The sequence below is a fragment of the Mytilus californianus genome, unplaced genomic scaffold (assembly GCF_021869535.1).
Source record: "Mytilus californianus isolate M0D057914Y unplaced genomic scaffold, xbMytCali1.0.p SCAF_5, whole genome shotgun sequence".
Lineage (NCBI taxonomy): Eukaryota > Metazoa > Mollusca > Bivalvia > Mytilida > Mytilidae > Mytilus > Mytilus californianus.
Window position 1 is genome coordinate 100,694,395 of NW_026262701.1, and position 22,173 is coordinate 100,716,567.

Consider the following 22,173-nt stretch of genomic DNA (forward strand, 5'->3'; position numbering starts at 1 on the left):
GTTTTATTTGGTGCCTGTAATTTTTAGTTGATTAAGAGTCCAGATGTAGCACACTATGCTATTTTTGAATGGTTTCTAAGGGTTGTACCGTGCTGTTTAAATTATGCTTGGTAAATGTATGAGCTAAAAGTTAATTACGATATTGCATTATGTTTTCCAAAAATTAAAAGTCCCGGTGGAAACATTTATATATATATACATCAGAAATGATCAAATACAAAATTTTGTGAACATTGCACATGAGAAATAAAATGTATTTTTTTAACTGTTCGAGAATAATTGTCGGACTCACTCATTCGTAATTTAGAATTTAAGTGAATTTAAGTTTCTAACCATTTTAGCATATCATCTGTATGTTTTTAGTCGTTGTGGTGTATACATATGCCTACTTCTTGTATCCATATGTTCTTAACTGTTAATGTTATTAAATATTCTCATGCATGTTAAATTTAGAGTTGTAGTCAAATACATGCTTGTACTTGTTTTTTGTTATATCTTAATATTAAAGATATAATTGAGGAGAATTCAATTTTAAAAGATACCATTGAATTAACGAGGATATTCTCCACTTATTTAAAGCTGTCCAGAGTAATTAACTATCAAATATAATTTAATTCGTTGATAGTCAGACTTTACTGAAACTGATATATTTAAATTGTTATTTTTAGTTGTCTCACATTCACATGCATTTCACTAAAAACGGATAATAAAGCCTAAATTGGAATAAAAATTTCAGCCAACAATCTTTTTCAGTACACAGTTCTTGTGTTCACTGATATGGTACACACTATTCTGCAGTTTCCAATTTTGTTATATAAATGAATGACTTTTTGTATAAATCTTGTTTTCGATGGTTGCCTGCTGTAATGAATTTAGTAAATTTGGTTGGCATATCACATGAAAGTGAGCCTAGTGCCATAATATTTAATAACTTGAATTTTCAGCCATTTAAAATTGATTTTGTTTTTCAATCTGTGAAAGGTATAAATGTATATATAATTGTGATCGTATGTCAAAAAACCTACCCTGTATAATGTGTATATTAAAAGTAATACATCTTCGTGTGTGTGGAGTAACAGATGCAGACATGTCCGTGAAATGTGTCTTAATTACTGCTTACTGTATTTTACAAAGGAAATCATTACATTAAAATTACAATAGTGGTGAAAGAATTTTATGCTTACATGCTGCTAAAATACTGCTTGATGGCTTAAGGCCATTTACCATTCTACATTAAAGGTTTTCCTAAAAATAAGATGTAAAAATGACATTTAGAAATGTTAGTATTGAATAAAGACTACGAATATTATCTCCTATATGTCAACTGGACTATTATAATAGTCCCAGATGTGAAACATATAAAAAGGCGGCTAAGAATAAGCAATGTCATTATGTTACTGGTTTCTGAATCCCGATTGTTAATGCTTATGATCTGAAATTGTATGTTAAGTTCATGGAATGAAATATTGTTTAAACTGAGGCATGCTATAAATATAAATTGTGTTATATTTATAACATGCCTGGGTATCTTTAGTATCTTCCACCTCTCTTTTAAAATGCACGGGTAATGCATATGAATCAATAAAAAAAAGGTCAAAGAGAATTTTCAATTTTTAAGATATGCAATAAAATGTCATAATCATTATTTGTTGTTTTTTTCGAACGCATCATTAAATGAGTTTTTGTTGCACATACTTTATAAAAAAGCAAGTCCATATTGAGTTGAAACTTGGCCTTTGTTTTTTTTTTTTTTTTTTTTTGTTAAAATGAACATGTATAGCCTTCTGAAACATGAGTAACTTATACTCTGCCACAACTTGGCTTTATTCATTATACATGTAGTTAGACAGTTACGAACATCTTTTTCCAATGTTATGTGTGTGGTTCCTGGTATAACTACAAGTTCAATGTGTGAATATGCTGCTCCTTTTTTTTTAAATCATGCGGTCTTTTCAGCCATTTTAGTGGTTTTCTTTTGCCTGTTCTTTTATAATAGCTAGGGTAGTTTCAAAAGAATGCTTGTATCTCAGGAGGGGTTTTAATTTGTTTAAGATCAAAACAAAAGATTAATATATTATAAAAGAGAGGCGAAAGATACCAAAGGGACATTCAAACTCATAAGTCGAAAATAAACTTACAACGCCATGGCTGAAAAAGAAAAAGATAAACAGACAAACAATAGTACACAAAACACAATACAGAAAACTAAGACTGAGCAACACGAACCCCACCAAAAACTGAGGGTGTTCTCAGGTGCTCCGGAAGGGTAAGCAGATCCTGCTCCACACGTGGCACCCGTCATGTTGCTCATGTTAGTACAAACCCGGTTGTAAGTCTAAATCGGTATGTCACATTCGGGGAAAAGGGGACAGGATTGTAGTTACGACATTTGGAACATATCCGCTATCATCTCTGAAACAGGTATTCCATAACGGTCAACCATCTCGTGATGGCCTCCGTAAAAATTTACGAAGGGAGGATTTCAACATCACCACTTGGAACTCTTGGTTTAATAGCTATTAGTAACTTCAGTGAAAAATAACTTCCATCATTGCAAGGCAAAAAAATCAAATATGTTTTTTTCTTTATTTGGACGAATCTACACATATATATTGCATAAAAATACATACTACATAATTACAGTCTATAAATATTATTATAAAAAAAAATCTATTCTTTAGATTTGTAATACATTTTTAAAAACCCCAAAGGAAAATGTATATAAAATCACAGTACTTGTGTCATCTCGATACAATACATAAATGATAGAAAGCTAATCAAATATATAACACCAAATGTCTTCAAATTTTACTAATTTTTTTTCTATTCATTCATTGCTTAACATTAAAGCAAATGAATTACATTATTGAAAACTTTAACTAATTTTCCACGAGTAAATCAACCACTGTTTTAGAATTCTTCCTTCTATTAAGCCGACTTCAAGGCCGTAACTAGGCATATTATTTTAGTGAGGCAGAACTCATAGCCGAGCGGAGCGAGGTTAAAAAAATTGAGCCGAGCGAAGCGAGGCGAAAAATTTTGGCAGGGGACTGGGATAGATGGTGTAAAATCCTGCATTCTGGGCATTTACAGAGAGCTTGACATCGTTTTTATTTTTGGACACTTTTTATATATTTTTCATATTTTAAGACATGTACTAACACCAAATTTTTATCAACTTTATCTAAATTTATATGTCAGATAAACATCCAAATATCAATTTGAGTCTGCCACCAGAACACAGAACAAACATGGACTCAGTAGCAATTGTTATTCAAATTGGAGTTTGTCAATTTTTCTATGGCCGGTTTCGTCAAATCGTTTCAGAATATTTGGTCTGCTGACATCCTTATCGAGATGAACATGGAGCATGGCAAGACTCCACAGTCTCTCGCCACTCATGCATGCTCTTTCCCAAGTTTTCAGTCGTCTCGAGGCAGAAAAAGAACGTTCACAGCAAACACTCGTCACTGATATTTTAGATCGAGAATCGAATAATGAAGGGGTAGGAGGGGGTCCGATCCCGAAATCCCATATTAAAAGACACGAAATTCCGTAGTCCCGAATTAGAAAACACGAAATCCCGTTTTAAAGGTCCTACCGTCCCTCAATAATGTCAAAATTGGATTACGGGAAGTTCTTAAAAATTTTAAGGTAAAAGAAACATGGATAAAAACTAATCCATGCAGGTTTCATATTATTTATATTTTGTTTATCTGTAAAGAGAACGAATAAAGTTGGGGAAATGAATACGCAGACAGGACTGCTCCCGTACGGGTGCCCCAGTACTTGATTTGTCCGTCTATTTATAGTTTTTGGATTAGTTCCATTGAAAATATATTCAATACTCGAACTCTTAACACCTGTTGTAATCACAAACAACATCAGTTAGTTTACTAGAACTATTCCTTCCTCACCTTTAGTATCGCTTTTCCTTATTCTGCAAGAGCCTGTTTTAAACCAGAGATCCATGATGATTACCGTTACAGGGTTAATGTAATCGAGAAACCCGGTGAGATGCTGAGTTATATCCGGGAAGAACAATTTAAAAGGAACGATGTGACTCAAGTTATAGAAATAATTAAGGTTGAGAAAGAAAAAACAAATGACTATATTTCGTACTTAATTACCATAAACAAATACACCAAAACAAAAATTCAGTGTCGAAATTTTAGTGAGGCAATTGCCTCACTTGCCTCAATGGTAGTTACGGCCTTGGACTTTTAACATATCAGTTATTTGCAGATCAATGTATTTGTAGGAGTCAAACCAGACAACAATAAATTCGAAGTAATATAAAGCATGCATTTTTTTCTGACAATGAATGAATGGAATGCGTAAAAAGGACTGGTGTAAGTAAAATGATAAACACACAAGCCGTCTATCGAATTGAAAGGTGCAAATCCTACTGAGTAAATTTTCATTTTTCAATTTTAAGTTATCAGAGTTTGTCATATACTCAAAGGTAAATCATCACCATGTCAATGATATAGTACGTATTCTAGACAATGTTTATCCACAACAGAAAAGTATTAACAAAGATTGAGTTTTTGGTATCTTATGAATAAAATGTGATGTAGGGTATATGTCTATACCAGATACACAAGAGATCGCAAACAGTAAACACTTATGTGTATGATCATCCCCAGTATTTCGTAGGTTTCTTGTTGTTCAGTGTTTAGTTTTTATGTAGTGTTTTTGTGGACTTAATTGTCTTTTTATCGTCTTTTGTTTTTTGTCATGGTATTGTCAGTTTCTTTTCGACTTTTGAATGTTCACTTAGTAGCTTCGGCCTCTTTTTGATGCAGTATTGGGAGAAGACTGTATAAGTTTGATTAACTTGTGTCTCATCCCTTTTGCATATTTAAGCAAATAAAATATGTTTAAACTAAACTCTTTTTTTTCCCAGTGTTACACGTTTATTTTTTATATGAAGTTTTAAAACTGCAATAGGTTTTGAGGAAACGTTTCAAAAATAGAATGACCAGAAGCCCAAAACTCAATTCTGTTCTGTAATCCTTTAATTATGTAATAAACATTGCCATAAAGGTTTAAAAGGATAGGCCAACAAAGACATTCATCTGAAGGACAGTTATAACAGCACCATACCTTAATATGATAAAAAAAAAAAGATACGGTGGTTGTATGAAAAAGTAACCTCTCATTATGATTATGACATATTTGCACACACCAGTGAGAACTCAGGTTTAGTGTAGATCATTCACAAGTAAATTATTGTTTTCAAGATTTAAAAAAATACAGCTAATCTTTTCAACATAACTCCTTACTTCTGTAACTCTTCATGTAGGAACAACTTTTGCTAAAAATTCACTTTAAGGAATGTATCCTGAAAAACATGTTCTAGTTAACCATATGATTGTTTCTAATCATATTCTGATCCTATTGTTATACTGATGTTTTCTCCTATATTTAGCGTAGAGTGATACCACTTGTTTGTATCTAGAACGACTGAAAATAAAATAAAATATTAGTCATAGTTTCTACTGACAACAGTGAAGTTATCCTCTGATCAACTTCTCATTATTCATTATAAATCCAATTCAGGTGCAGTCATTATACCATAAAGATAATTGTATTCATATTCTTTGGTTTAATCAATTGTAAAATGTCATTACAAATCTATTACATGGCTTCTAAACCTCGTTACAAAAACGCTGATAACGGTAAAAGAAATTAAAAAGACCATGGAAATTCAAAAAAACCTTTTAACGAATCCGATCCCGAAAATAATTTGATTCCAAAAATAGTAATATTAATCACATAGTTCCTTGTTTTCATTTAGAATACGCCAATAAACAAAATCAACATACATCACATTTATCAGAATTTCCCAAATAAAAAACAACAGTGCTCATTAAAATCTAAACATTTGAAACTCCATTCAAAAAATAATTTTTAGATGCTTTATAGGAATAAATTACTTGAGTAAAGGCACTACCTTGGGAAAGTGAAAACCCATGATTTGAATTCTAACATTAAATAAAAAAAAAAGAGATTACTACATATATTGTGATTCGTCGTCCCTTTTCATTACCTACATGAATGTAGCATGCACCTTTCGTAGACTGAAGTGAGGCGGAAAAGTACAGGCTTTAGACCCGGTTTAGGAGGAAATAATGAATCAGATCTATCTTATAAACATTGTGTTGTTTTAAACATATACAAATATTCGAAAATGAAAAGTTCTTCGATACAGTAATGTATATTTAAAAGCGCTGACAGTAATTATCATGTAATTTTTTATGTTCTTTCGTAATTTATTTTTCAAATACATTATGTATACATATATGTGTGTAGGTGTAAAACTCAATATGATATTGAAATTTACGTCACTGATGAGTCTTATGTAGACGAAACGGCGCGTCTGGCGTATATAAACAAGCCTGATATATTTGATGAGGTTTTTGTTTTGAATAACTGTACGAAAATGATAAAATAAAAAGAACTCCCGTCGATACATCTTAAAATTGCTAAAGTTCATGCTTGATAAAATATTGATATAATGCATTGCCTGGCGGACTCAGTGAGGAGTCATTTTTGATGCACTGAAAATTACAACAAGCCGTAAACAATGAATCGGAAGATAATACGTGGGGATAAATGACAAAATCAAAGGAAATGAATAATTTTACGAAAACTTAATGTGTTGGAAAGAGATCTAGCAATATCTTACTTATTTCTCCTTGATTTACAATAACTTCTAGCTGTCGCGGACATTGAAAATAGCAGTCCCGTGGGGGCTGTAGAAGCCACCTTTTTCTACCAGTAATCTGAGCTTGCCATGACGGAAGATCTACATGATCAATCTGGAACAAGAAATAAACATTGGCTTTTAAGGGTGTGCAAAATAATGCCCAAGATCAAATTGGAAAAGGCGTACAAATGGAAAAATAAAAAATTTGTATTGCAGGTATGCAAATACACGTAATTGGATCTACCGAATAATACTACGAGTTGTCATGGGGATTTTCAAAATTTTCTTTGCACAATATGTTTCTGAGTATAAAAACGGATCATTTTGAAAGTGCCCACGACTGAAGAAGTCTAATCGTGTACCTCATTAACATATGTTATCGGTGGTCTCTTAGAAGTCGATCTTCAATGTAATCGATACTTAAATAACTAAAGAAATACATATAGTCAAAAGTTTAGAGTTTTAGATGTACTGGTACATCACTTATTTATAATACATTTTGTGTACATATCCAAAAAATTGCAAAGTTCATTAATATTGCAGCCATTTACTTACGTGCATATGAGCCCCATAGCCTGGACTACCCATAAATATCCAGTCAGTTTTGCTAGATTCTGAAAACTCTGGTAAAAAGTATGGCCTAGTATAATGTTGTCTCAATATATTTGCTGCTGAATTATCGCAGTTGCTCCTGAAACAATATGTATTCTCTGTTTTATTTTTTGTTGAAGTTGGAGGTAAAATGCACCATGTACAATTATACACAGTACTTTTTAAAAATCATCCGTTCATAAATTATGAAAAATGTACGAAAACAAAGGTTACAACACTTTCGGGTAAGTCTGATCTGTTGCAGCCCATTTGGGTTTTGATGCTTCAAAACCTTTACTGTATGTGGTATTTTGATCAAAAACTTTGGAGGGACTTTGATGGAATATAACCTCATCACATTTTTCTTGAAACTTAAATTCACTTTAATTTTACGGGAAGTACCAAATCATGTTTTAGTAAAGATATATGATAGAAAACAAAACCACATTGCCATAATTTCAAAATTAAAGATACCAGCTGTTTTTCTTCGTTTTAAATGGTTAAAAATATGTTAATTATATAAATTGTATATAAGCAGTTAAAAATGACTTGTAAAAGTCGATACACAGACTGCTTTTTACGTCATTGTGATTTTGGTGGAAAGATGTCTAATTGGCAATCATACAACATCTCATTATTTTTATATTATAAATTATATATGTAGGACTCAAATCTATGGCGGGTTCCAAATCTATGGCAGATTCCTAATCTATGGCAAATGTGACGTTACAAACGTCAAACAAATCAAATCTATGGCAGATTTTTGTTTTCTCCAAATCTATGGCAGATCTTGTAACCGTAATTTTCCGGGAACAAGAGTACCATATAAAGTCACAATTGAATAACGCCATATTTGAATTTTCAGTTCAGTATTTTTGTGATTTTACTTTTTACATTGTCGCCGCAAACAATGGCGAAACCCATAAAATTGAACACCATTCCAGATGAAGGTATTTCCCTCTACAACAATTTGCGGATTGTTTAAAAGAAGATGTGACCTATTATCCGGAAGAGAGTGCTATACCGGCCGAATCCCAATATGAATAAGCGCACCGCTGTTTTCACTACCGGATATTTTAGGAAAAGAGTTACATGCATAGTAAATATTTCACCGTCTACGGCTGGAAAAATTTATAAGGTGAAAGATAAAATTACTGGATACCAATTTGATTTAAATCGTCATCAAATAAAAAAGATGTACTAAGGATGAAATAAAAATTATGTATACCGGTACACTTACATAATGCAGAAGACTTCATAAGTATGATTTACTTGCGTCTAATCAATTTTGCTTTAATTCAGCAAATAAAATATGTTTAAACTTTAAACTACTATTGTGTGAAAACTCAAACTGTTCATTTTTTTTTATTTAAAAAAAACTGCTTTCTTGTTTGTTAAGGGACTCACTTGTTGGTTTAATGAATGGGTTAAACAGGTACCATGCACAGATTAGAAAATGCTTATTTTACGGGGCACATCATTTCAATTTTAAAGTCTGTATTAAGTATTTGAAGTCTGTTTTAAGATATATGAATTCATCATTTACAAATTTTTTTGGTTGCCATCACGATTTGGTCGACTATTATGGAATGTTTATTTCACATATGTTTATAGACATTTCCACTTCTTTAAGACAAGTCATTGATCGTATATATGTACTGCATTGTTTTCCATTTGCACAAATCTGCCATAGATTTGGAAACACCAAAAATCCGCCATAGATTAGGAAATGACAAAACTAGCCATAGATTAGGATTATAAAAAATCTGCCATAGATATGGGATGGCATGACGTCATATTTACCATAGATTAGGAATCTGACATAGATCTGAAACCCACCATAGATATGAGTCCTACATATATATTTGTGATAAAAAAAGCAATGGTTGAATATTAATTATATATTATTTCACAAATTTTAAACCCAAAAATCAATTCATATATATAAGAAGTATTTTACATGTGCTTACTGAAATCATACCAAAATTATTTTTTTTAAAGGAAGTTAAAACAGGTTCCCTAGACGTGTTTGATCTAGTCTGTTAGTTAAGGCCATTTCCGTTTTCTTGGTCACAGTGTGAAATTCGACACCTTCCCGAAAAGTATTTTATGGAATGTCCAGCCAGTATCCTTTTCTGTGTTAGTGCAATAATGATTTTTTTTCATCATCCGACTCGTGTTTGCATACAATGAACAAAGAAAATGCAAGAGATACGTTGAACGTTCATAAAACAGAAACACAACAACACAAAATTAAATGTCAACTTGTGGTATTTTTCTGATACATATTACTCTGCAGTCTGTTAACCTTTCTTTGAATATACATGTATTCTTGTTTTTCAATAAATAAACCGTATTGTTTTGTGATATACTTTAGATGATCGATTCTTCATGCACTTATCTGACTAAAAAAATAATAATCAGTTCAATCATGATACCCAAAATTTGATAATTAAAAACCAAGTAAATAAAATATACTAACCATCCAATATACCACGGCATTGCTTCGCCTTTCATGAAAGCTCTTTCCTCGCTCATTTCAAACACTTTTCCAAGAGAAGTAAAATCCGTTTTGTACGGGAAAAACTGACAATCTCTTTCTACTTTGTCCAGTGCTTCACTTCCAGGACTAAAAACTTCTTTCATAAAGTTGTAACTAAAAAATTCTGATGCTGTCCAATTTTTTGTGCCATCACTAATGACAATAGGTATTCCACTATATGCATACTGACTTTCAAATTCTTTGATACTGATATTATTAATATGGTCTACATAGTGAACATTTCTGCAAAAATCGCAGTTTAACGGTGGTTTTATATTTTCTGTTACGCTCTCTGGTACATATACAACACATGGTTCTTTCAATGGATCTGATTTGTACCATTGAAACCACCACACTATTACATGGGTGTTAGATACTGGCCATTCTGTCACAAAAATAAATAATATAGCGACAAAAACTATACATGCAATCGTTAAAAAAAGTCTACAATAGTTTACACGGTTAATAGATTTCTGAATTTCGTTTACACTACTTAACTGTTGGAAGTCTTCAGGTTTTAATCCTAGCTTGATGGCTTGTCTATGCAAATCTGCAAAAAGCTTACGCGGTGTTCTAGATACGAACTTGTCTTCGACTTCGTCGTCATTGTTTTCGTTTAACGTTGACTGTTCCTTTTCAGCTTTGGCCACCCGGTTTGATCGGTTCCTCATAACTTTATGTGTTCTTCATCACTACTCCACAGTCGAACAACAAATAATTGTTTTAATTGGTAGAAGCTAGAGAAGTTTAACATACACTGCAACTTTATCATGTTTATACATATTAAAGACGACAGTTAAATAATCTATAAATAACATCAACCGTGTGTATTTATAAATTTCCTTATTTTCGAACCTCTCGGTTATTATCTATACAGTATGAAGATCCGAAATATGTCTTAACACCACACTAAAATCATAAAACAACGTTATGGTGTATTACGCCCATATATTTACAATTGCGATCTCGATACTTTAGTGTACGAAATATGCACATACAAAATATACTTCAACAGTATGTAGTTGCCGATGCATATGTATATAGATGACGTAAACTAATTGTAATTTAGTAATTCTTCAAAATAGCTTTAATACCAGCATCACGCTTTTCGGCTTAGAATATTCATGAATGAAATGTCGAATACATCTATTACCTTTCTTGACGCAAGCGCCACATAAGGGGCGGAATTAGTCAAACTGGTATTTAAGATAATAAAACATATTTCAAAGTGACAATTTCATTCCTATATTTGAGCAATTCTATAAAGGCGGCAGTGGCTATTTTGCCTGCTCTAGGTAAGGGGAGGCCAATGTTGCACATAAAAAACGATTTTGTTTACAGATATGCAATTCAAAGAACTGACTGTTATTTCAAAAGCAAATATAATTTAAACATTTTTTATTTTGAAGCTATGTATTTTGTTAGATTGTATAAATTAATGTTTTTTATCAAATTTATATGCAATCACGGAGATTTTTTATTTTTATTTTTTACAACATACAATTAAAAAAATTGAGATTTTATTCTTATGCATACATGTAGCGTTAGACTGACCGATTTTAGAAGTAATTTCAACTACATGTTTTGATATGATTTCATTGCTATAAAATGGATGCGCAATATTTTTATTCTCATTTCTTTTTACAAATTCTAATTTTTACTTGGACTCGTAAATGTTCTTTTAAAAACGATTATATGTATCTCAAATATTGTTACTGTTATCTCATTTAACTATATGAGTTATAATTTGATTCTTATGTGTTGACAATGCACATTTTCGTAGTACTTTTCAAAAGTAAATTTTAAAATTCACTGTACAATGAACCGGCAAATTAACAAATTCGTTATATTGCCAGCACTGGCAAAATAGCTATTGCTATAGAAATATGCTATTTTGCCGGCTTTATATAAGATATATTGTATGCTAATCGTAGCAGGCAAAATGGCATATTTTCTATTTTGCAGGCGCCGGCAAAATAGCCATGCACTGCCTTCTTTAAAATAGCTAACGCGCATTCACGCGCGATCGCCATTAACACTTTCTCTAAATATTCACACATGAAGTGTCGAATGCATGTACATGGATGGAGAGTTGTGTAATTGGCACTCATACCACATCTTCTTATTTATATTACCTTGCTTGACACGAACGCCACAAAATTAGACAGAATTATAAGCAACTGGCATCTAAGACATCAGAAACCTAGTTTCAAAGTGACGGCAATTTCATTGATATATTTGAATAGAAAAGCTGTCACTATTCCCGTGTCTTCAAATATTTTATCAAAGAAGGGACAATAGGACTACGAACAAGCTACATGCCTTATTAGATTATTAGAAACAAGTAATTAAGGTATAACAACAGTCTAATGCATTAAAATTTGGGGTGGCTGTTTCTAATTTATACCTATATATATATACACACACATATATATATATATATATATATATATATATATATATATATATATATATATATATATATATATACAAGTCTAAATTGAAAACAACGGTCAAACCTATGATTGCGTTGGATAAAAACCGCAATTTGTATACGTGTGCATGCAAAACAAATTGCTTGTTAGAGGGGTCTAAATACAGCACAAACAACATTTTCTAAAAGACCAAAAAAGTGAAAAAGTATATTTTAACAAAACGCATCTGACTAACAGGTCGAACAACAAATGTTCTTAAACCCTGCTGACTGCCATTGGCGATTGCAAAATAAACGGATCACCGATCACGGTAATAAATGGATCTTAATTATAAATTTAATACTAAACAGAAAACAATAAACTTGCGGAAAAGATGGTAGACCGCAAACAAAAGGTGCAAAGGTTTTTGTACACCATATCCGGATTTCGACAATTAATGTCTCTTCAGTGATGTTAGGAATCGAAACGGTATTTGGAAAGCCATACAATTTACCTCAATTTAGGATAGACTCTTGAATTTTGAGGAGTCAAAATAGGCTGAACGGATCATATAAACCCGAAGGCAAATATAATACAAGCCCAAACGAAAAAATATAAACAAGTCTAAATTGAAAACAACGGTCAAACCTATGATTGCGTTGGATAAAAACCGCAACTTTTATACGTGTGCATGCAAAACAAATTTCTTGTTAGAGGGGTCTAAATACAGCACAAACAACATTTTCCAAAAGACCAAAAAAGTGAAAAAGTATATTTTAACAAAACGCATTTGACTAACATGTCGAACAACAAATGTTCTTAAACCCTGCTGACTGCCATTAATATATATACAACTCGTCTAAACATCAGCCCAACAATGTTAGATCTGTAAATTTGCTTTCGCAAATTTTTTGTTCTTCCCTCGCCGGGATTCGAACTCATGCTACTGAGATATCGTGACACCAAATCGCCTGCACTGTATCCGACGCGCTAGACCACACGACCACCTAGGCTTCACATATATATATATATATATATATATAAACAAGTCTAAATTGAAAACAACGTTCAAACCTATGATTGCGTTGGATAAAAACCGCAATTTTTATACTTGTGCATGTAAAACAAATTTCTTGGTAGAGGGGTCTAAATACAGCACAAACAACATTTTTCCAAAAGACCAAAAAAGTGAAAAGTATATTTTAACAAAACGCATTTGACTAACAGGTCGAACAACTGATGTTCTTAAACCCTGCTGACTGCCATTGACGATTGCCAAATAAATTGATCACGAGATGTAACATGGATCTTAATTATTAATTTAATACCAAACAGAAAACAATAAACTTGCGGAGAAGATGGTATACCGCAAACATGAGGTGCAAAAATTTGTACACCATATCCGGATTTCGACAATTAATGTCTCTTCAGTGATGTATATATATATATATCTATCTATGTCTCTACTATAACTTTGCCATTTGTTATATTAAGACGTATTACAGATGTTGTGCTACCCACAGGCGCTTTGGGCATGGACCTACTTTTTGCGTTCAATTTTTTTAATGAATATTCTTTAATAATTTTACTTATTTTCAGTTATTTCACGTGTGCTTGCTTTTATCCATATGATATTACAGTAGTTTATATCTGCCAGCTGGTATAGGCTGCACCTCAGTCTATTATTTTCCACAATCATGAGAACAGTAGAGCTTGACATATCATGACAAAAATCAATATGCTTCTCCCCGGCCCTTCCCTATATCATTAATTGGTATATGTCTCGTTTCATTAGATCAAACAAGGGAAACTCCCAGATATTTCATCTGGAAAATTTTTGTTAAAAAAAATCCACTTTTAGTATAAACAACAAGAATTTCAACGTTCACATATCACAAATCCTTAGTAACAAAGACCTTGAACTTTGACGGCAAAATTAATGGGATTTTCACCTTTTCTATTTTTCCATTAGCATTTTTTTTTGACACACGGACGGACAATGCGGTGACTGTAAATGTGTTACCGAAACTAATTTCAGGGAGCATAATATAATTAAGTATTTACTTTTGGGCATGAAGAAAATCCTTTACATATGTTATCAAATCAACGCATAACATATGTTATATTATTTCTAAGTACTGGCTGACTGTGTTTAAGCTTTTTGGGAATGTTTGTAAAATAATTTCTACTTGCTAATAACATTTTTGCTTTTTAAAAGCGTTCATTGCTATATTATTTTATGTATAAATATTTACTGGTAACTTGATAAACTACATTACCGCATACGATCATGACCAATCGTCTAGCTTTCTATAATGGCTCAGGTTCCCAGGCTATTATTTTATTCTGTAGACTTTTTGAGCAAAGACAAAATGGAAATACCATTTTATATATAGCTTTTCAATACGAAAAAAATTTATACAAATATATAGTTATAACGTCTACTTTCGTTTTATCCTAAATGTTGTAAGCGATGTAAACAAACCGGCATGATCATGAGAAGAAGGGGTGCTTTGGTCGTCTCAGTAGTTGCTATTGTTTTAAGTGTTATATTTGCAGAATCATGGGTACTTTCGCTAGAAAGCAAACTAAGAGGAAGAATTCTCAGAATTCAAGTTGTGATTTTCATACAATGCGCCGTTGCAGTTATGTCAATCTTTTTATGGAAAAATCTGTCTTCTGTATTTCAGACCAAAGGTCATGATGCATCGCCTCCTCGACTTTTGTGGAAATTTATACTTATCATTTATACAATGTTTGCCCATGGAAGTTATTTATCGAACGTTTTCCTTGTCAGAACAGAACCAACAGTCCTAGGCATATTCAGTTACTTGTGCTTAGGAGCTCATGTTCAGATGTTTACATTCTTGGTCATAGCTAAAGCAGTTGGCTTCATGATCAAACTTTGCAAAAAGAAACCATTGAAAAATAATAGTACAGCGATATTGGCAATTTTTTATGGTTTCTTAATGACAAGTTATGGCTATTATAGAATTTGTCAGCCACCAATCGTTAAAAATGTTACTATTCCAATTAAAAATTTGCCACCCTCATTGAATGGCTTTACAATTACATTACTCAGTGATATTCATATTGGACCTACTGTAGGAAAGAAACAGCTTGAAATTGCAGTTGACATAACCAACAGTCTTCAATCAGGTAACAATATTATTAGATGTACAGATCATGAACTAAAAATCTAAACATATTATGATATATGTGCATGTTCTGTATATTGAAGAAATCAATTTTTTTTCTAAACTACAATTGTCAGGTCTATTCTACAAAAGTGTAAAATACTGTTCATATGTCCATATAATTTTATGTCGCATAAAAGTGTATGCTTAGTGTACCTTGTCATTTTATTGACAAAGTCATATATGGATAAATTATATATTTGAAATTTAATTTAAAAAATAAAAAAGACAATTTAAAATAAAAACAGTAGTTATGAGTTAAGTTGAGAAAGTAGTTTTATATATTTTTATTTACATTTATTTATGACTTGCTTGTGAAAATAAAGAAAATGTAATGTAAGTACATAAAACTGATAATGGTAACAGGGAATGTGTCAAAGAGACAACAACCCAACCAAAGAGCAGAAAACAGCCCAAGGCCACCAAAGGGTTTTCAACACAGTGAGAAAATCCCTCGCCCACTTAGTCCAAGAGGCAGGATTCAGCTGACCCCTAAACAAAAATTTATACTAGTTCAGGGCAAATGGATGTCACACTAAACTCCGAAACATATAAATGAACCAAAATTAAAAAAACAAGACTAACAAAGGCCAGAGGTTCCTGAATTAGGACAGGCGCAAAAATGCGGCGGATTAAACATGTTTTGTGAGATCTCAATCCTCCCCCTATACCTCTAGCCAATGTAGAATAATCAAACACACAGCAATACCCACAGTAAAACTCAGTTTAAAAGAAGTCAGAGTCCGATGTTAGAATAGGTAACAGAAGAAACTAAGCAAAATGACTATGATCAACATATAGATTAACAAAGGACTACTAGCAGTTACTGACATGCCTACTCCAGACCTCAATTAAACTAATTGAAAGATTATGTCTTCATCATATGAAAATCAAGCACAATCCCTCCCGTTAGGTGTTTAGTATCATACCATCATAAATTATACGAGAAGAACATAACCCGTATCATGCCAACAACTGGTTTTGGAATAAATGTGTTTATTTCCGATGCAAAGACCCTATGAGTGAATCAATATTATTTCCAAAAATGCCATCTTTAATGACCTGACAACATATACATGGTGTATACTACTTTCAAGTTGTAAAATTTCATTTTGACACCAGTCATTTAATATTTTACATTATCATGATTATGTACCTGATGCTTTGAAAGGATGTAATATAAATATATAGGATGATGATACATGTATATAGTGCATCCGATTTTTATACTGTGGATTCGTTATTATTCATGGGTAACCAATTTTCATGCATTTCCCTGATAAAGGTAACACACAAATTTTACTGTTCATCCAAGTATACATTTTCTATAGGCAGGCTTCTATATGCAGACTTTATCCATTTCAATTGATATTTTATAGTGTGTCTTTCTATGTTGTAATGTTACACTACTATTTCAGGTTAGGGTGAAGGTTGGCACCTGTTAAAACGTTTAAACCCGCTGCATTTGTTTGCATCTGTCCTAGGTCAGGGACCTGTTTCAGTGGTTGTCATTTGTTGATGTGGTTCTTAAGTGTTTCTCTTTTTTGATATAGATTAGACTGTTGGTTTTCCTGTTTGAATTGTTTTACACTAGTCATTTTGGGGCCCTTTATAGCTTGCTGTTCGGTGTGAGCCAAGGCTCTGTGATGAAGGCCGTACTTTGACCTTTTACACATTGTGACTTGAATTGAGAGTTGTCTCATTGGCACTCATACCACATCTTCTTATTTCTATTTAGTATAACCATGAAATCTAATATCCACGAAAAAACAAATTTTTCTCAATCAATGAAAATTGGTATCCATGGAAATAAATGAATCCACTACAGTAACATAAATTAAATTAAAAAGTGTACAATGATGAATAAGAAAAAAATGTCTTATTTTTGTATACATGTATGATGTACAGTACACACTTGGTCATAGTCTGATAAATCATCAGCATCTATGTCTCACATTTTATATATAATTAGATGTCAGGCATTTATTGGGGGTCATAAACCATGGACCCCCAGGGAAGTTAAAAATTGCTACCTGCTGGGCCAATTAACAGGTGGTCATCCAGGTGTGAAATTTTACTGCCACAGGTTGTCAATTTGGTTTCATATTTTGTAACTGTAAAGGTTCATATTCAACTTTGTTTTACAGGTGAACTTTTTGAAAGAAAAAATCAATAATGTAATGAAAAAAAAATCTTTTGTATAATTCCAGAAGGTTTTAATTGTACATTTTCAAAAATTATATGTATGTAGTAAATGCTATATTTTTTTACTATTAACAAAATTATTATCCATTTTATTTATTTTATGATATATTTGGATTGAAAGGTCTAAGGTTTAAGGTTATCAGAAAATTTTCCAAATGCCTTAAAATAAAAGTCAAGTAAAAAAAACGCTGTTGTCTGTTGTACAGTGTGTAGCCTGGGGTCCTGGCTAATCTCACAACGCGCAACTAGATCGGGCCAGGATGCCAGGTTGTACAGTGTGGTATTTTGGCAATTCCTGTTAACCCTTTTTATGTGTTATAAAAATAAATTTAATCACATGACAAATGACAAAGTTTCTCTAAAATATATTAAACCAGTATGTACATGTATATCAGTACCAATACTTGTAAATATTTTCATTTGTATTTTTTCATGTTTTTTAGATGTTGTTGTAATTGATGGGGATTTAGTTGATGGTATGGTTTCACAGTTGAAGGATGCAGTACAACCACTGAGGAATATTAAGTCAAAACATGGAATATTTTATGTCACAGGTAATGCATATATAAAGTAATTGTATGAATAAAAATCATTTCAGTAAGGATGATAAACATAATTGATGTGATATACAATGAAAAAAAATCATAGTTTTTACCTGTAAGCTACTTTTCTTGTATAATTTTATCTTGTCATCCAATACATTTTACCTATGAGATAATTTCCTACTTCCAAAAAAGGGATAACAGAAATCACCAAAAATACTGCAAAGTACAACTGAACACATTAACAACCAACAAACTATTCCTCTGAATAAAAACCCCAAAACAGACAAATTTTAGTCTCTGATGCATGATTTTTTATTATTAATTGTTTTTGGCTTTTAACTAGCTTTCAGTAACTGCGAGTACTCTGAAATCGTAATTTCGTGTTAATTTGACCTGTTGATACAATTTGTAATGTATTTTTGTTATTTAATGTTTAATTATTCGGTGTAATATCTAGTCTCACTATTTTTAATATATACCACCTTTGATAAGTGTTTAGAATGACGATAAATTTTCACTTTTGTTCTCGTACTAGGAACAACAAAATTATTTATTTTGTAAAAATTATTTCCGTACTCCATGTATACAGTACAACCTGTGACTTCCTCTTAGTTATGTCCACCCTCTTGTATGGTCACCATTGAATGGTGGCCATTTATTGGGGTATTCAATCTTAAGATGTTGGCCATTTATTGGGGTCATAAAACATAGGTTGATGTTTTATCTAATTATGTTACCTGTTGAAATCAATCAGGGTTGAAGTTTTCAGCTTGTATGTTTCATTAATATTTACCTGTACAGGTAACTCAGGTTTCTTCTCAAATTGACATATCACCTTTTCTTTAAAATGTAGAATAGAATGTTGTTTTAGTCTTTGTTAATTCATATCATTTGTTGATTTTTCTGTCTTTATATTTACATATTTTCTTTTTTTTAATAATGTTATTTTTTATTTGTTTTTTTGTTCTTATTCTTTTAATTTCTTTTTGGAAAGAATCTTGAGTAGAAATGACAAAAATTCAAAGATAAGTAAAGTTATTGACTAGCATTTGAAAACATAACAGAGAATCCTTTAAATTATTTTTACAGTAAAAAAAAGTTATTGTACATGATGTACACAAATGATGTACATGGTATTTAATTGTTTGTTTGCATTATTAAATGAATAATTATTAATTATAACTTATAATCATGCAAATGATATGTTTAAAGGAACCATGAAGCAAGTAATTTAACAAGCCTGTTTCTTAACTATTTAAAATTATCATTGATAATATAATATCAATATCATGAATATCAATCCTTTTACAATAAATTTTGTTAACAAAGTTGTACAATTTATTTTCATGATTATTATTCAGGAAAACTAAAAATATCATTATATGGTATAGGAATAAACTATTTTTGTTTATCTTTTATATATTTCCAAATCTAAAAACTGGAGTTGTGCACGAAGAATCACTAGAGACTTAAAATTTTCCAAATGGCTACCTAGTTATCATCAAATTTTGACATATGCTATTCATAATGAAAAATGTTCTTATCTCTATATTGATCTGAATAAAGTAAATCTTATGAAAAGAAATTATTTTAAGAAAAAATTGTCTTCCTTTTTGAAACAAATATGTTATCTTCAGTTTGGCTAATTTTATCAGTTAACAGGCAAAATTTGTATCCAGAAAAAATAAAGTACACTTCTATATAGATTGTGACATTTTTATGGTCTATTAATTTAATCACTTTTTGTTCTGTGTATTATATTGTCGAAACTGCAGGACTGGCATATGCATGATACATATTCTTGGTATACATTTGCAAAGAATATTTCACTCAACTCAGGCCTTTTAGATAAAGTTAATAATTGCAGGGACTTGAATGAATTAGATTATTTAAAGCCCTTGATTAAAAATGAATTTTAAGAAAAAAAATAAGAATATTTTTGAAAATAAAATAAAAACTTATGATGAAAACAGTAAACTCAAATGCTTCACTCAGTAAAGAATTAGTGGTCATAATTTAGAAGTAGAAAATGGTGGATAAAAATTACTATAAAGGATAGAATTGTTTGTAAAATTAACATAACAACTTAGAGATAATCTATTTGAAAATTGTTTACCTTCTCATAATTATGTCTCTGACCAGTTTGTGAATAAAATCTTGAATCTTATGAATAAAATCTTAACCAAGAACAAAACGTAAAAGAAATGCTAAACCTCTATAACATGGAACATGTTTAAAATATTGGCTCCTTTATAAAAAAAAGTCATTAGAACTTAGGGCAAAACCTAATAACTTTTTTCCATGTGCTTTGATTTCTTATAAAATTGTTATTTCTTTGCATTATAATGATTGTTTTTGGGTGTTTTTGTCAGAAACTTGATTAAATTGTAATATGTTTATATGACAACAAAAATATTATCAAATTTTTCTGTAATGAATATTTTGAATATACATGTATTTATTCAATAGAGAAATAATGAATTGCCTAAATTTTATTTAAAATAAGTCCTAAAGATCATCTTAAACATTTGTTAAACCATGTTAAATGCAGTAAGTATAAACAATTTTGATTTTAGAAAATTAATTTGAGAAACAATGGAAAAAGGCAGGCATTGTGAAAGTTTGTATTATATATTAGAAGATGATATTCATTTATTATTCACTTGCCAAAAAATACATGTAAAAATAACTTAAATTGATAGAATTATTTAAAAGGTATAACATCAAAACAAACAGTCATGAAAAAATGTTTACAAAAAAAAAGTTAGGAAGCTATATGTTCAACTAGTTTTATAATTATTATTTCATTTTATTTTAGAATTTTCTTGTCATAATCAGTTATTAAATTTGACAAACACTTATATTTTACCTGAGACACTTTACCTGTAAGTTATATAATTTTAACACTTCAATGCAGTCATGATTTCCCTTTATCCTTGACTAGTTTTTGATTAATACCTTGTGTATTAATTAAGCAACAGGAGGTATAATGATGGACATTTAGGGCCATCATGGTGACCATATTTTTTATGGCCTCCATTAATAAGATAATGTCACAGGTAGTACTGTACCTTACAACAAAATTATTTTTATTTACCTGTGTGCGTTATTTTATTTGGGTGGCATTTTGTCCAAGGTTATGGTTGTCTTTCTGATATTGTTAAACATCTAACCCCCTTGTTTTATTAATTTTGTATTTACATTGTGTCATAGATCAAATTTATTCGTTCAGTGTATGTTCACTTGTTTTTGTTAATATGTCTTTTGATTGAGTTAAGCCATTTCAATTGATATTTTATAGTGTGTCTTTCTATGTTGTGATGTTACACTATTGTTTCAGGTAGGGTGAAGGTTGGTGCCTATTGAAACGTTTAAACCCGCTGCATTTTTTTTGCACCTGTCCTAAGTCAGGAACCTGATGTTCAGTGGTTGTCGTTTGTTGATGTTGTCCATAAGTGTTTCCCGTTTTTTTATATAGATTAGACCGTTGGTTTTCCTGTTTGAATGGTTTTACACTAGTCATTTTTGGGGCCCTTTATAGCTTGCTGTTCAGTGTGAGCCAAGGCTCCGTGTTGAAGGCCGTACTTTGACCTATAATGGTTTACTTTTACAAATTGTGACTTGGATGGAGAGTTGTCTCATTGGCACTCATACCACATCTTCTTATATCTATCTATATACAATGTACATTCATACAAACAAATACAAACAACAACATACACATCGGAAACGACCAACAATTTATCATACACAGATGGGGGTTTTATCCCTGAGAACATCACCAGCAAAGTAGTCTGTGCTCTTGTGTTGACATCACATGGAATATCATTGATAGGCATTTTCTGTTAATTTTTCTGTCATTAATAAAACATTCAAATCTTTCAAAACACTAAGATTTTTCTACACTTCAAGCATTACACTATTACAAGAGGCAACATGTTTGTAAAGAATATATAATGACGAA

At 31.3% G+C, this 22,173-nt stretch overlaps 2 protein-coding genes and 1 long non-coding RNA gene across 4 annotated transcripts in view; 1 reads left to right on the top strand and 2 right to left on the bottom strand.

Annotated features, from left to right (window-relative positions):
* Positions 1-16,145, bottom strand: part of LOC127702195 (uncharacterized) — a 305,823-nt gene extending 289,678 nt beyond the window's left edge. The window contains exon 1 of the long non-coding RNA XR_007982315.1: positions 16,131-16,145. This is a non-coding gene — a long non-coding RNA (uncharacterized LOC127702195). The remainder of the gene's footprint in view (positions 1-16,130) is intronic.
* LOC127702158 (uncharacterized) lies at positions 2,573-10,683 on the bottom strand. Its single transcript, XM_052206263.1, has 4 exons — positions 9,789-10,683; positions 7,271-7,406; positions 6,695-6,827; positions 2,573-5,469 (listed from the first exon to the last, which is right to left on the bottom strand). Exons 1-4 carry the CDS (start codon positions 10,517-10,519, stop codon positions 5,384-5,386), a joined length of 1,086 nt encoding a protein of 361 aa, XP_052062223.1. The 5' UTR covers positions 10,520-10,683; the 3' UTR covers positions 2,573-5,383.
* LOC127702147 (transmembrane protein with metallophosphoesterase domain-like) overlaps positions 14,757-22,173 on the top strand; it is a 28,344-nt gene continuing 20,927 nt past the window's right edge. Inside the window, exons 1-2 of one of the 2 annotated variants that reach the window (XM_052206250.1) lie at positions 14,757-15,421; positions 18,108-18,218. In XM_052206250.1, the coding sequence (XP_052062210.1) occupies positions 14,758-15,421; positions 18,108-18,218 (775 nt within the window). In that variant the 5' untranslated portion in view covers position 14,757. The remainder of the gene's footprint in view (positions 15,422-18,107; positions 18,219-22,173) is intronic. The other variant, XM_052206252.1, reaches the window with a different exon arrangement.